The sequence below is a fragment of the Sinocyclocheilus rhinocerous genome, unplaced genomic scaffold, assembly GCF_001515625.1.
Source record: "Sinocyclocheilus rhinocerous isolate Xijiao unplaced genomic scaffold, SAMN03320098_v1.1 scaffold182, whole genome shotgun sequence".
Taxonomy (NCBI): Eukaryota; Metazoa; Chordata; class Actinopteri; order Cypriniformes; family Cyprinidae; genus Sinocyclocheilus; species Sinocyclocheilus rhinocerous.
This window is the reverse complement of record NW_015655576.1, coordinates 1,810,827-1,824,108: the sequence shown is the minus strand read 5'-3', so window position 1 is coordinate 1,824,108 and position 13,282 is coordinate 1,810,827. Positions and strand designations below refer to the sequence as shown.

At 37.3% G+C, this 13,282-nt stretch overlaps 2 protein-coding genes across 3 annotated transcripts; both read right to left on the bottom strand.

The window, feature by feature from the left end:
* Window positions 1-4,790: 4,790 nt before the first annotated feature.
* Window positions 4,791-8,259, bottom strand: LOC107718610 (BTB/POZ domain-containing protein 17-like). Its single transcript, XM_016525776.1, has 3 exons — window positions 8,118-8,259; window positions 6,859-7,144; window positions 4,791-5,922 (listed from the first exon to the last, which is right to left on the bottom strand). Exons 1-3 carry the CDS (start codon window positions 8,188-8,190, stop codon window positions 4,848-4,850), a joined length of 1,434 nt encoding a protein of 477 aa, XP_016381262.1. The 5' UTR covers window positions 8,191-8,259; the 3' UTR covers window positions 4,791-4,847.
* A 420-nt stretch (window positions 8,260-8,679) lies between these two features.
* On the bottom strand, window positions 8,680-12,176 carry LOC107718611 (coiled-coil domain-containing protein 137-like). 2 transcript variants are annotated; one of them, XM_016525778.1, is made up of 6 exons: window positions 11,974-12,176; window positions 11,195-11,326; window positions 10,400-10,612; window positions 9,806-9,885; window positions 9,637-9,716; window positions 8,680-9,551 (listed from the first exon to the last, which is right to left on the bottom strand). In XM_016525778.1, the coding sequence occupies exons 1-6, from the start codon at window positions 12,021-12,023 to the stop codon at window positions 9,363-9,365; spliced, it is 744 nt and encodes a 247-aa protein (XP_016381264.1). In that variant the 5' UTR covers window positions 12,024-12,176; the 3' UTR covers window positions 8,680-9,362. The 2 variants fall into 2 exon arrangements, with proteins under 2 accessions (XP_016381264.1, XP_016381265.1); XM_016525779.1 differs by having other exon boundaries at window positions 10,400-10,607; window positions 11,199-11,326; window positions 11,974-12,174.
* Window positions 12,177-13,282: the final 1,106 nt, after the last annotated feature.

Genomic DNA, 13,282 nt, shown 5'->3' with positions numbered 1-13,282 from the left:
AAATTCAATGTAAATTCAACGTCTAATGTCAATGTTAAATTGATGTCCAATACCGACGTCAGTTGACGTTGATATTTTGTTGTTGTTAGGTTGTGTAACCAAAATCCAATGTTAAGTCAACGTCAAATTGACGTCAAATATTGACGTCAACCCAATTTTCATTTTCAACCAAAATGCAACGTCTGTCTGACGTCATGTCCAAAGTCAACCTGACGTTACATAGACGTCCGGTGCCTGCTGGGTAATTTAATTATGAGTGTTGTTCCTGGTTTAAACGACAAACGGTTAACGGCCAACTACCGCCTTCAGATCGCTTTCCGAGGTAATCTCTGAGGTAATATATCCTTTAAAATTGCATATGAATTCGCTAAATTGAATTATTTTACGTTAATTTATTTTACGTCCATTTTGGTGTTAATTTGGTTTATTGTTGTTTTTCCGTTGCTGTTTGCTCCATGAATTAATAACAGCCGAGCAAAGCATAATGGAGCTAAGTCCGTAATGTCTTTGTTTTAAATTCTTAAATAGCAACGTGAACGAGGATTTATATAGCATAATACAATACCTCGGCTACACATGCTTATTAAATCTTGTTAACATATTATCATTAATGTATGGCCGTTCATAGACATCGGTAAACTCTGCGCACTGACGGGTAGGACGTCTTCGCAAACTATAGCCTATATACATTTGCTAAAAAATTATTACAAAGATTCTCTTTACTGTATAGTTAATCAGCACGTTCATTCATACAGACCTATGCAATGTTTGACTGATAATTTTTTTTTCTCCCTTTTCCATTCTCAGATTTTATTATACATATTGTTAAATAAAAAATTTTTTTACCATTAATGCAATGTTTGTCTTCTCTCTCTTTTCAGTTTTGATTGCCATCTAGTCCTGATTGCAGAGTTTAGCTCCAGCCCCAATTATGTACAGCTGAACAAGCTGATCACGGTCTTCAGGATTACCACAAACTTCCATTCAAGTGTGTGGTCAGGTTGGAGCTAAACTCTGCATGATGTTGGTCCTCCAGGACCAGGACCAGGACCAGAACTGGACACCACTGTAGCAGCCTAGCAGGCATCCTGCATCTCTTTGCAAAGTTGAGAAACACTGACATATTGATTAGTCAAAATAAATTATTTTTCATTTGTATTGATATATGCAATATTTCGCTGATATTCGTTGATTTTTCCTCTTTTTCTCCCTTTGGCTTGTCAACTGCAGATAAATAAAGAGCCACCAGGCACAGGTCGCTGCATCTTTTGTCATGTAAGTACATTTAAATTTATTTAAAGCTGCATATACATACATGCATGAAGTTACTTTTACTTTTACTTTTAGTCATTTAGCAGACGCCGTTTTATTTTGTGAAAACTTACTACGTATATGGAATAACCGTTTTATAAAAGCAATAAGCCCCGTGAAGCCATGGTTTACAGTGAATTTATAACAGCTAAGGGGCGTTGTTAGGCACAATGTGAAGCAGAGGCTTATTGCTTTATTAAATTGAAGAAAAAAAACGGAATTTGGAAAAAAATAAAACTGATTTCATAGGGTCCTACTAGTCATTCATATTCACAGTGAAAAAGACTTTAAATTGAAAATGTATTTTTACAGAAAGATTTATCAACATGATGTATGTCAATTTTGTTTTCTATTTGACCAATAAATGTAACAGCTTTTAGGACACACATAAACCCATCTTGAGTCCTGCTAGTAGTAAAATTAATTTGCTTTCTCCTTTTATCTTGGTTTGGAAAGGTGTAGTGTGCCAATAAATATTTCAGGTTAACTGGTATTCATTTCACACTCTTTGTGAAGTTTTGCATTTTGTGATTTGCTGCTCATTTTTGTTTTGCTCCTAGTGCGACTAGGGCGTAGGTCAGTTAAATCTACAGCTTTTCCGATTACTTACTAATTACTTACTAATTACTTACTTACTAACTTTTTCTAAGTTAAAGTCATTAGAAATTTCTTTAAAGGATCGTTCTTTCAAAAATGAAAGTTCTGTCATCAAAACAATTTCTATTCTAACCCTTTAACCCAATTTTGCTTCTCTGCTTGCGATCAGGTCATTTTAAGCCGCTAAACTCCGAGAAAGTTTTCAGTCCAATGATCCAGTAAGCGAATGCATTCAAACAATCAGTCTAAAACATAAAGGAAACCAGGCTGATTACATCAGAGACTGCAGAGAGAATAGAGACTCTTTTCACTGAGTTATTCATTCCAGTGTGTTTCAGTGTCGGCTGAAGGTGTTTAGTTATTATGAATGGATCCGTGTACTGTAGTAGATGTATGCAGTCAGCAGGCGGTTGGTTTAGGAGTTTTTGGCATCTCCATGTGGTCCTGTTTGGTATCGCAACTTGACTTCTCTAAAATATAAAAAAAGCTCTTTGCTGTTGCACTGTACACATACTTTCAATTTTTTTTTTAGCATTTTTTTCTTTCATATATGCTTATATGGGCTCCTTATATAATTTGGTTCTTTGGTGTCCTTTTTTGGAAAGACATCAAAAGATTGAAGGGTGATTCTCAAAAATCTGTATTTTCTGCAGAAAAAGGGTGTGATTCATTTGATTAAAAATTTTAATCTATTGACATATATATATATATATATATAGTAAATTTAGATGATACAAGGACACATACGGAAATTAACTTTATTAAGATTAAAATATGTCAAATCACAAGATGAAGAGGAGGGTTTCTTTTCCAGAGACTGTATTATTGTCTCTGTTGGTATCTCCACATGCAGTAACACATTCCCTCCAACACTGATTACATAAAGCTGTTTCCATTAATGACCTCTAACCACATTGAACCAAGTGTTGACTCTCACAATGCAGTTTCCCACAGACTTACACTCTTATGTGTGGTGGCACTTCCCCCGGGGGAAATATATAAAACTGCAAACGGGCTTATTGACAATGCAAATTCCTTTTCTGCCAGCAGGAGGCACTTTTGGAGCACAGAATTAGTGGTTTCCCCGGTAACGGCTGTAGCATAGCAGAGCTTGAGCTCACTAAATGAAAATGACATCGAACCTTTTCTGAAGACAGTCAGTTCTCTTCAAAGATACATTCATATAAAACACCTGTGTGTTGACTTTGAAACGTGCAGAGCTCATGCTTATACAACGAAGTCAAAGCCTTTTGGAAAATCTATTTGTGGCGGTCAGTTTTGATATTGTGGTGGGCTGCCACAAATAAATCAATGTATGGGAAACACAGAAATGCTAAAACTATATCTAAAGTACGCGGCATGGACATTTTGTGTATGGAAAGAATACCTGGTTTACCTAATACATTTGTCAAATTTTGTATTATTCAACAGAGCGCTCTGTGTGTAATGTATCCCACAATGCAATGCACTTGACTCAACCGGTGTGATGCATGATTTTAAACATCTCTTTCTTGACTTTCTAATTGATCAGATTAAAAGTTATGACATTACACTAATTTGGATAAATAAATAAATACATGTTTTTAAATGTTTATCCCTGCATTTTACACTGTGCTGTTTGACTTTTTCTCTAGTCTGTAGTATACGGTGTATATACGCTGCAGTAAGCTAGTATTCTGTTCCAAACATACTGTAGCCTGAGCATCATGTTTCTTTTCCCAACATGCACCTGCCCAGCATCCATAATCACTCCAGCAGCTGCTTCTAAATGCTGCGTTTGCACTGCTGTGCTCCAGTTGACTTTCTAATAGTTATCTTCTGATAGCTTTACTCCAGCTAAATGGCATCATGAAACCTGTCAACACGAGAGTCAGCGTCTGCATACCAGCAGCCAGCCTATAAACCACTCTCTCAATTCTAATAGTTCAATGGCTCAATACAATAGCATGTACCACTTTTTGACCACCAGAGGGCAATGAGAGAACAGATGCAGTTTTCGACTCTCGTTGGTTTCAGTTTCTTGTGATTCAAAGTGTAGAAAGGAATGAACCTGAAAAGTCTGATGTATTTAAGTGACACTGAAGCGGAGATTTCTGGCTCAGACACCGATAGATAAAGTGTAATTATAATAATAAAGTGTAAAAGAGTTTTCTTTCCATTAGTCTGCGAGGAGACCATTTATGGAAGCAAAATGCAAAAATCTCAGAATTGACCAATGCCTAAAAAAACAGAATAGAAAATAAATATTAACGTTTTCCCAAATATATATATATATATTATATAAGCAGAACCAATGCATAAAATATAACCTTAGTCTTGGTAATGAATAGACACAATAATTTGTGGGTTCATAAATTGTGATTTTAATTAAACTTAACATGAATTGCAATATAACACAAGTGAGCAAAAAATCAATTCAGAATTTTTTTTTTCTTTCTTTTTATGAAAGCACTCAGCATGCTCACCATACAACTTAAGGGATGACAATTTGAAGTCAAACATGGCAATATTACAAATGTGACTATGGTGATTTCCAAGTACTAATAAATTAGGGTGAGCTTTCATGCATCATGGTAAAAATAGGTTACTGAAGTAACCATTCACAACCCATTTTACCTCTGTAATCTCCTATTTCCAAGTGAAACAGGATATAAAATGAGAAAGAGTAGGATGGACTTTGATTTTATCCATTGGGAATTGACTGAATGGTGAAAAATGGGTGTTGCACACCAGAATGCAACAGGAAAATCTATGAATTCAAATAAAATCTGAGTCCATATGAGTGTAAAATCAAAATGTAAATCTGTACCTTGAATGCAACTTAAGTTGCTTTGAATAAAAGCATCTGCCAAATCCATAAATGTAAATATATTTGGACATGTAAATCTTGCTTTCAAAGCTATAGGGCATCAGAAATCATTGGTAGAGGAACAAGACTCTTACTTTTTCGCTACTATGAGGCTGTGATAGAGGGGCTTCACAATAATGTGCAGGTAAAGCGAGCTGTCAATGAGGTACTCGGATGCTCTACGCTGCAGGTCTGCTTCCAACAGGAAGTCTCCCGCCTCCTCCGTACTCTGGTGGAAGTTGTAGACATGACGGACCACCACCTTCCCCTGCTTCCGGGCTGAAACGATGACAGTCTTTTGAAAGCTGACGCCAGCAAAGTCTGGGCTCGAGGTGGCCGGTGTGACGATGATCCGTGGACGCCCTCCATCGGTACGAGTGGGCTGCAAGGATCCCTGCTCTGGATAAGCAGATCGCACGCTTAGAGGAAGCCAGCGGGGTGAGAAAAGAGCGTTCCAGGTCACGCGTTTGCTGGTGTCGTAGCCGCTCGGTCCAAGTTGAGTCTGAAAACTGAAGCTGCGGTCGTCCCGCGTTGGGTTGTTGATCACCCACGGGGAGCCCCATGCTTGCGACAGGTAGTTACGTGGCGTAAAGAGACTGCAGTTTACGTCAAAGTACTTTGCGAGCTGGATGGGTGAGGCTGCGTGGAACTGGAAGGCTAGGAAGAGCAGATCGCGTACCGATTCGTAATATTTCAACATCACAGACGACTTCTTCTGCAGGTGGAACAAGTGTTGAGGTGATATCATGGCGTAACGTATTGCTTTAAGTGCGCTCTTGGCCTTCTCAACTGAGGGCTGGTTCTGGTTGATCCAGGCTTCCAGAGCTTCGTACAGCTCCAGTTCACTCTGCAGAACCAGGTCTGAACGCTGCAGCAAAGTAAGCAGCAGTTCTTCGCTCACTGAGCTCCATTCGGCGCTCTGTAGAACCGATGACAGGTTCCAGGACAGGTACTGCAGGCAGCTGTTCTGCAGGGTCACATCCCCAATCTGCGTGGCGTATTGGTACCAGCTCACCATATGACCCGTGAGTGAGTCGCTGGACAGGTGCTGGGTCATGTATTGGGTGAGGCCCTGCCGGAGGTCCCACACGTGGTACTTGCTGGCGAGCTTGTGTAGAGGAATGGCCTGGTTCAGACGCACCGTGATGTCACCACAATATAAGTACCTGCAGGGAAAGGTCGGGTTGGAAAAAAATCAACCTTTGATTTCCCTGAAACTTTATCTCCATAGCCTGTGAAGAATGATAATGCTACACTAAATGGTGCACTAATAGTGTTTTTCTCTGTTCGTCATCAATTTATTTATCTGTCAAAATGCAAGGTCTAGTTGTAGGTTAAAACCTGGAGATATTCATGCATCACTATTGTGGCCTTGAGACTGTCCCTGTATTAACTGTACTTTGGTTGCAATAGTTTTAAATCTATACAATAGAAAATATATATAATAAAAAATGGGAAATATAAATAAAATTAATGTTTGGTTGAAGAGCTACAACATTGAATACTTTCCGTACCCACTGTATATATATATATATATACACAAAATTTAAATCTACAATATAAAATAAAAAAGTAAGTTTTCAGTTAAACATTTCTTGTTAACAATCTACAATATCAAATACAAACTGTAATAACAAATTAAATAAAGTTTTATTGACAATCTACAATATAAAATTAAAAATGTAAAAAATAAACCTATTTAGTAATACACCTTGCCTATTGTTTACGGGCCATTATCATTTTAAATGAATCTTTTGCTCCAGTACTTCAAAATACAACTCAAAAAGAGAAAGTGAATCTAACAAAATGAGATTATTACAAGCAATACATTACTGTCTACCAATTGTCAACTAAAAGGCAAAAAAGATTATGTCATAGACTTTTTCCTAGAAAACACAGTTGGTTGCTCCCAGTTAGTGGAGTGTTGTGGTTTACTGATTATAGATTTAGGCTGGTAACTGTAAGGTTGTAGTAGGTTCAAGGGTAATTAACTATCACCTCAATCCTAGGTTATTCCCTGGGGGTTGTGCTTATAATAAGTGTTCTATAAATCGCTTTAAATAAAAATGTTCTATATGACTAATTATTAATGAATCACTCACCTAATGAACTTGTCAAAGACAGCTGCACAGTCCGGTGACTCTCTGAGGACCATCGCAGTGGAGTTACGGGTCTGTAGGAGCTCATCAAACACGTCACTCTGTAGAGTCAACACCAGTGAATGGACCTGGATCACCTTCACCTCGTCCGTGTTTAACATCTGGACACGCAGGATCACATCGCTGCCGTTTCCCTGGGTCAGCAGGGCCTCCATGCGCTGCACCAGCGCCATTGAATGGTTCAGTGTGGTAGCACTGTTCTCCAACACCACATCCGACTTTAATGCAGCTGCAGGACAGAAACGGGAGGTTTGTGAGCAGAATGGATTAAGAAAGAGGGCTTTTTAATATCTCACAACTTCAGAAGAGTAACAAACATGTTTTATGCATTCAAAAAAACAAGAACAATGAGTATTATGAGTAGTTTAGATGTTCTTGCATGCATTTGCACTGCATATTTTATCAGTTATTGAATAATGTATGAACATAATCTTTCAAATAATTGTAGCCATTCTTGCTTGTATGCAGGGCCATCCTTAGCTGGGGGGGGGGTCCCCTTGGTCCGTTCGCGGCTGGGCCCGGTGCGACTGCACCAGTTGCACCCCCCTAAGGACGGACCTGCTTTTAGGTCATCTATGTAGTTGGAACCAGTGTTATGAATGCAAAACACACCCAAAAATTGTTCTTTCTGGCACTCGACTGCAAATTTTCCTTTTTCCAAGCAATCAGAGGCATATAAAATTAAGTGTTAGACAAATTATATTGCATTTTGGCTTCCAAAGGCACTTTAAGTGTGAAAGAGCCCAAGTTCAGGCTGAAAAAAGGAGGGAAACGTTTGAATACAAAATCACAAGCAAGATCGGAATGAAAGACTCCGACTGCCGCTCGCTGCTCTTCAAGTCATGTGACTCATTCACTCACACCTGACAGTTTGATCAGTTCACTCATTTGAAAGCTATTGCATTTCCTGTGAAGATGGTGACTTGTATTATAAAATGAACAGTGCAACATTGTCTATATAAACAAATACTTTAGATATTTAGATTTTTGTGTGAAATGAATCATGTTTGTAATCTTTATTAGATATATCATTGTGCTTTTGTGCAAATTATGCAACTACTGTATAGAAAATGACAAAATAAAGTCCTAATCTTTGCTCTGATCATATTACAGATGTCTAAATAAAAACGATTGGAAAAACCTCACAACAAACAAAAATATATGGCTATTCTAGCAACTACTAAAAAAATCTATGATCTTACCTCCTACACAAAGTGCAACACAAAGGCTGGCCAGACAGAGCACGGCAGGAACGCTTGCTCCGGAGTTCACCATCTCTCGTCCTGTATTAATGTCGTCCTTCCTTGCCTTTTTTTCACTCCAGTCTCTCTCTCTCTGTGTGTGCTGCCCAGTCTCCCTGTCCCACACTCTTTATGTAGGACGTTGGCCTCTTTATGTAGGACGTTGGCACATCCCTGAGCATTTCTCAGCCTCATGAAGCCCATTGATTGGTGGAATCCGGCTAGGCCGTTGCCATGACGACCGCTTTGATTGTGAGTTTCTCCTCTTTCAATGTTACATGATACCGATCTGTGGCACTGGGCCGCATGTTTGGACTGAAGTGGGCGTCTGGAGTGGGATGCGGTCTACACATGGGGGCTATTGCTACTGTTATTAGCTCAAATAAAGGAAAAGAATACACTGGAAGATAAATATCATTGCGCATTCTTGTACAATGTTGGATTCCTTATCTATTTAGTAACATCTTAAAACAAACGCATTCACAAATCACTGATTGTGTGAATAAATACCCAGTCTACAAAATATATCCACTCGAAAATTTAATGGGAAAGCATGAAAGGGAAATAAAATTTACAAAATTGTACTACAAACGAAAATAATGTAAAAAAAACAAAAATGTGTTGTGTGTGTATATATATATATATATATATATAGGCATTTATTCTCATCCTGCACCTTTTATGCTACAGAATGATACCTGAAACTGGCTTGATGAAAGCTGTGATATTACTTTTTAAAAGTAAGTGATCACTGATTGTCACTATATATATATAATTTATTAATAAAAATAAACTATATATAGTGACAATCAATGATCACTTGCTTTTAAAAAGTAATATCACAGCTTTCATCAAGCCACAGTTTCAGGTATCATTCTGTAGCATAAAAGGTGCAGGATGAGAATAAATGCCTAAATTTATATAATAACACCAGATAATTCTTTCATTTTCAAATATCAATATTTTACTTGAGTCATTTTGAGTATTAAGGGACCAAATGCATGTGAACTCACTGTGCATTATTTAAAAGTGTGAACTAATTTATTTGTTTGCCTTATACACAGTCCTGCTACATCCACTTGTAAATATTTTACCACAAAATCCATCAATATGGTATTGTTGGCCAGCAGAGGTAGCAAAATGTGTAGAAAAATGAAATATACACATAGATATAATACAATACTATATAATACAAATAGCAGTGCATCATGTGGAGGTCATGGCAGCCCTGTCCTGCTCTTGTTTGTCTCTCTGCTTCTGCTTCATCTGTCTGTACAGCTGCACCACTCTCTCCCGCTCTTCCTCCACAATCCTCTTCCTCGCCATAGAAGGTTTGATGAGCGACGCAGGACTGTGACCCAGGAGGGAGTTCAGGAGGAGGCCTTTGGTTGCCCCCTGGAGGAATGATCAGGATGATAGTAATGAACAAACAGAATTAATTCGCATCTCATAAAGGAGTGGATGCACTTAAAGAATTTACCTGGGGTTTGACTACGGCTTTCTTTGGTTTAACGCTCAGTGATGGAGGCGCCATGGCAACCTCTCCAAATGGTACCTCATCTAAGAGGAAGAGAAATGCTGGAATATGAATATGTTTTGCAATTTGATCCCGAATTGTACAGACTAAATCTAATAAAATTGATGCATGCCTTTGAACATCTCCTCCTCTTCATGTTCCTCTTGCTGGTTTAGCTTCTTTTTCTGTTGCTGAAGTTTCCTTTTATGGAGCCTAAAATAAAGACAAAGACACTTTAACACACTAGTGCAGCGTTAGAAATGAATACAGGCTTTATTTATAGAAAAACCTGCATAATTACTATATGCATTTGCACAAAAAAAATTGGCTACAATTAATCTGATTAGCTTTAAATCATGAACATCAATGCATGTCAAACCAGTGTTATTTTTGTATCATTGATATACTATTATAGTTTTTGTATTATATTTTATTTTTATTGTTGTGTGTTTAAATTTGTGTGTTTTTGTCATTTTATGTTATTAAATTTTTGTATTATTTATTGTATTTATTTTATTATGAGTTATTTTAGTACTTCGACAAACTAAACAAAAAGGAAAATTTTGCATTGGAAACTTGCTGAAATAAAAATATTATAAAATATAATATAATAACATTTATTATAAAAATGTAAAAAATAATAACAAAAAAAAATTCAAATTATTTGAAGAAACTTTTTTTATGGGTTTAGTTTTAGTTAACAGTAATAACCCTGTGTTGAACTAACCATTTCTTTTTAGTGGATTTCTTCTCCTCTGTGTCCTCTTCTTTCTTTAGCTTGACCTCCGGATGTCTCTCTACCTGGTTGTTCGTGAGAAAGAGGACATGCTCAGTCTCTTCGGTCATGCGGCGGACATAATTCTTCTCGGACTCCTTTCGCCCTCTGCGGAAGTGTGGGATAGGAATATCTCCTGAGAGCATCTTTGGCTTAGAGGCTAAAATAAGAAACATATATGAACATACAGCAAGAAGTCCCCTCCTCCGCTGCCCTTGCCACTAGCCGTGTCATTGTGCAGTTTCTGTGGGTCACTAGCTTGTCTGCAGACAAAACCCAGACAGCATGCGGCCCTCATGATCCACCCGTTTTCAAACTACTAAACTACATGCAATTGTTTCAACAGAATCCCAGTAAATCCACACTCCCCTCAACAATAAATGGGTACCAATTATGTGGGTTGACAAAAATAAATATCTTATGAAAGTGAAAGATCAGACTTTCAGTTTCAAAATAATCACTACTGGCCCTCCAGGAATTATGACAATAATTCATAATGACATATTATTGTTAACACATTCATTATCAATAACACCATTACCAATCGTCAAGGCTTGAGTCACACTTTTTAATAAATGACCTATATTTATTTATTTTTTAAAAGAGACTTTTTTTTGTTCAAAATTAACTTTTATAAGTCAACTGCAGGAATTAACTTGAATATAAATCGTTTTTTTATGTAAGTATGGGTCTGCTTTTATTGTGCGGTACAAACTGCAACACTTTTTAAATTGTGTACGACTGGTAGTACCTTTTTTCCTCTTTTGGGAGCCCTGTTTCATCTTCTCTTTACTCTTCATGATTTCACGCAAGCGATGAGGAATCTGCTGGAGGTGGTCATCTGATGCAGGGTCAGCATTTTTCTTTGAATTCTTTTTACTAACAAAAGACAAGACACTTTACAATTAGATATCAACTTCAATCAACTGAGTAAACAAAAGCAATGTCTGAGCAATGCTAAATAGTGCAACTGTGAAGCAACAAAATGGTTTTCTGGAACCTAGATTAAAAATAATAATAAATAAATAAATAAAAACTAACTTTTTTTGTAAGTGTATAAGAAAAACCCACCATTCATTTCTTTAAAAAAAAAAATAGAATGCAGGATGAACAACATTTAAGAACTATATATTCATGAGTCCCACAACCAAAATACATTTCCATGACTTTTACAGTCATTTCTGTCTATGAATACACTGTCTATGAAGATGGCATTTTCAGGTTTTCAAAACACATAGTGAATATTCCTATATCTTCCTGTGGAGTTTAGGCCTTGTAATAAGAAATGACCAATTCTGAAGGATGCAAGGCTATAAGCATCACATCTCTAGACATACCCTGCACTGACTTCACCATTTTCTGTCAATCCATATAACGTATTTTGGTTCAAATGAATTAGTCTAGCTTCTGGTTGTTAGTTTACTTCATCTTATTGATGTTTGTTTACCACTTGACGAGATTTCCAGACATATCCACAAACCTATCCGAAACACCCTTATTGAAGAAGTTTTAAGCCTCTGATTTACCTGAAATGCTTCTCATTCTTCTGTTGTTGGAGCTGTTTTTCTGTTTTCATTGTGTACTTTTCAGTAAATAACGCTTCCTCCAGTGGACAGTAAACTCACGTGGCGTGTTTCTTCTGCTCGTCTTCCTCTACGCCGCGGAGATCAGCAGCACATCAGCGCGCTACTGCCGCTCACTGGCTGAGGAAGGAACTCGCACCGTCCGCGCGGGCTCTTCTTCTTCTTCTTCTTCTTGGTGTTTAATGGCGGATGGCATACCACTTTTAGGTGCATTACCGCCACCTACTGATTAGGAGTGTGGATCAGGACCGTAATCTTCACTCAATTCTATTATATAATCCCGTGTCCTTTAAATAACGCATAAAAAATTGAACGTTTTTATCCCCTGATTTATTCCCCACAATTTTCATCAAATTAAGTTTTTCTTTATTTTCCTTGAGGACATCAATCAGTATCTTTCTTTCCTTTCCGTATCTTGGACACTTCATTACATGCTCTACATTTTCCTCCATATTACAATATTCACATTTTCCAGTTTCATGTCTCCCCATTCTCTTCAAACTGCTATTAAGAGCAGTATGACCGAATCTAAGCCTTGAGATTATAGTTTCCTCACGTCTATTTCTTCCTGTTACTCTGTACTTACCAACAGTTCTTTGAATGCTATAAAGACATGACTTCTTCTTCTTCTTCTTCTTCCTCTATTTTAATGGAGGGCTGATGTCTTGAGCACATGCTGCCACCTACTGCTCAGTGTAATTTCATAGTTTAAAGCAGGGGCTAGAAGCGACCACAACATTCTTTTGAATAGACTAGAAAATTATGTTGGCATTAGAGGAAGTGCATTGGTATGGTTCAAATCGTACTTATCTGACCGCCATCAATTCATAGCACTGAATGAAGAGGTATCATACCAATCACAAGTGCAGTATGGAGTACCTCAAGGCTCAGTACTAGGAACGATACTTTTCACGCTTTACATGTTACCCTTGGGAGACATTATTAGGAAACATGGTGTTAGCTTTCACTGTTATGCTGATGATACTCAGCTCTATACTTCTTTGCAGCCCGATGAAACATAGCAATTTGCAAAACTAACGGAATGATATGAAGAGTTTGGTTCCAAAACGCTATAAATCCATTTAGATTAATTTGAGTAAAAATGTGTTTTCTTTACCAAGAAAGTGGCAAGATGAAAACCACTATTTTCTGTTTCAAACTTTCACATAGCATCTTTAGGTTATAATAACATTAAAAATTCAAATCCAGATTTTGATTTTCAAAGATTTATTATAAAATTGTATTATTTTTT

Excerpts from the sequence above, each read along its gene's own strand:
- LOC107718610 (XM_016525776.1), bottom strand. The coding sequence starts at position 8,190 with ATGGTGAACTCCGGAGCAAGCGTTCCTGCCGTGCTCTGTCTGGCCAGC. Across the intron at positions 7,145-8,117 it reads TGTTGCACTTTGTGTAGGAG|CTGCATTAAAGTCGGATGTG; the intron begins GTAAGATCATAG and ends TCTGTCCTGCAG. Across the intron at positions 5,923-6,858 it reads GTCTTTGACAAGTTCATTAG|GTACTTATATTGTGGTGACA; the intron begins GTGAGTGATTCA and ends CTTTCCCTGCAG.
- LOC107718611 (XM_016525778.1), bottom strand. The coding sequence starts at position 12,023 with ATGAAAACAGAAAAACAGCTCCAACAACAGAAGAATGAGAAGCATTTC. Across the intron at positions 9,886-10,399 it reads AAATCCACTAAAAAGAAATG|GCTCCATAAAAGGAAACTTC; the intron begins GTTAGTTCAACA and ends TCTTTATTTTAG. Across the intron at positions 9,717-9,805 it reads AGAGGAGGAGATGTTCAAAG|ATGAGGTACCATTTGGAGAG; the intron begins GCATGCATCAAT and ends TCTTCCTCTTAG.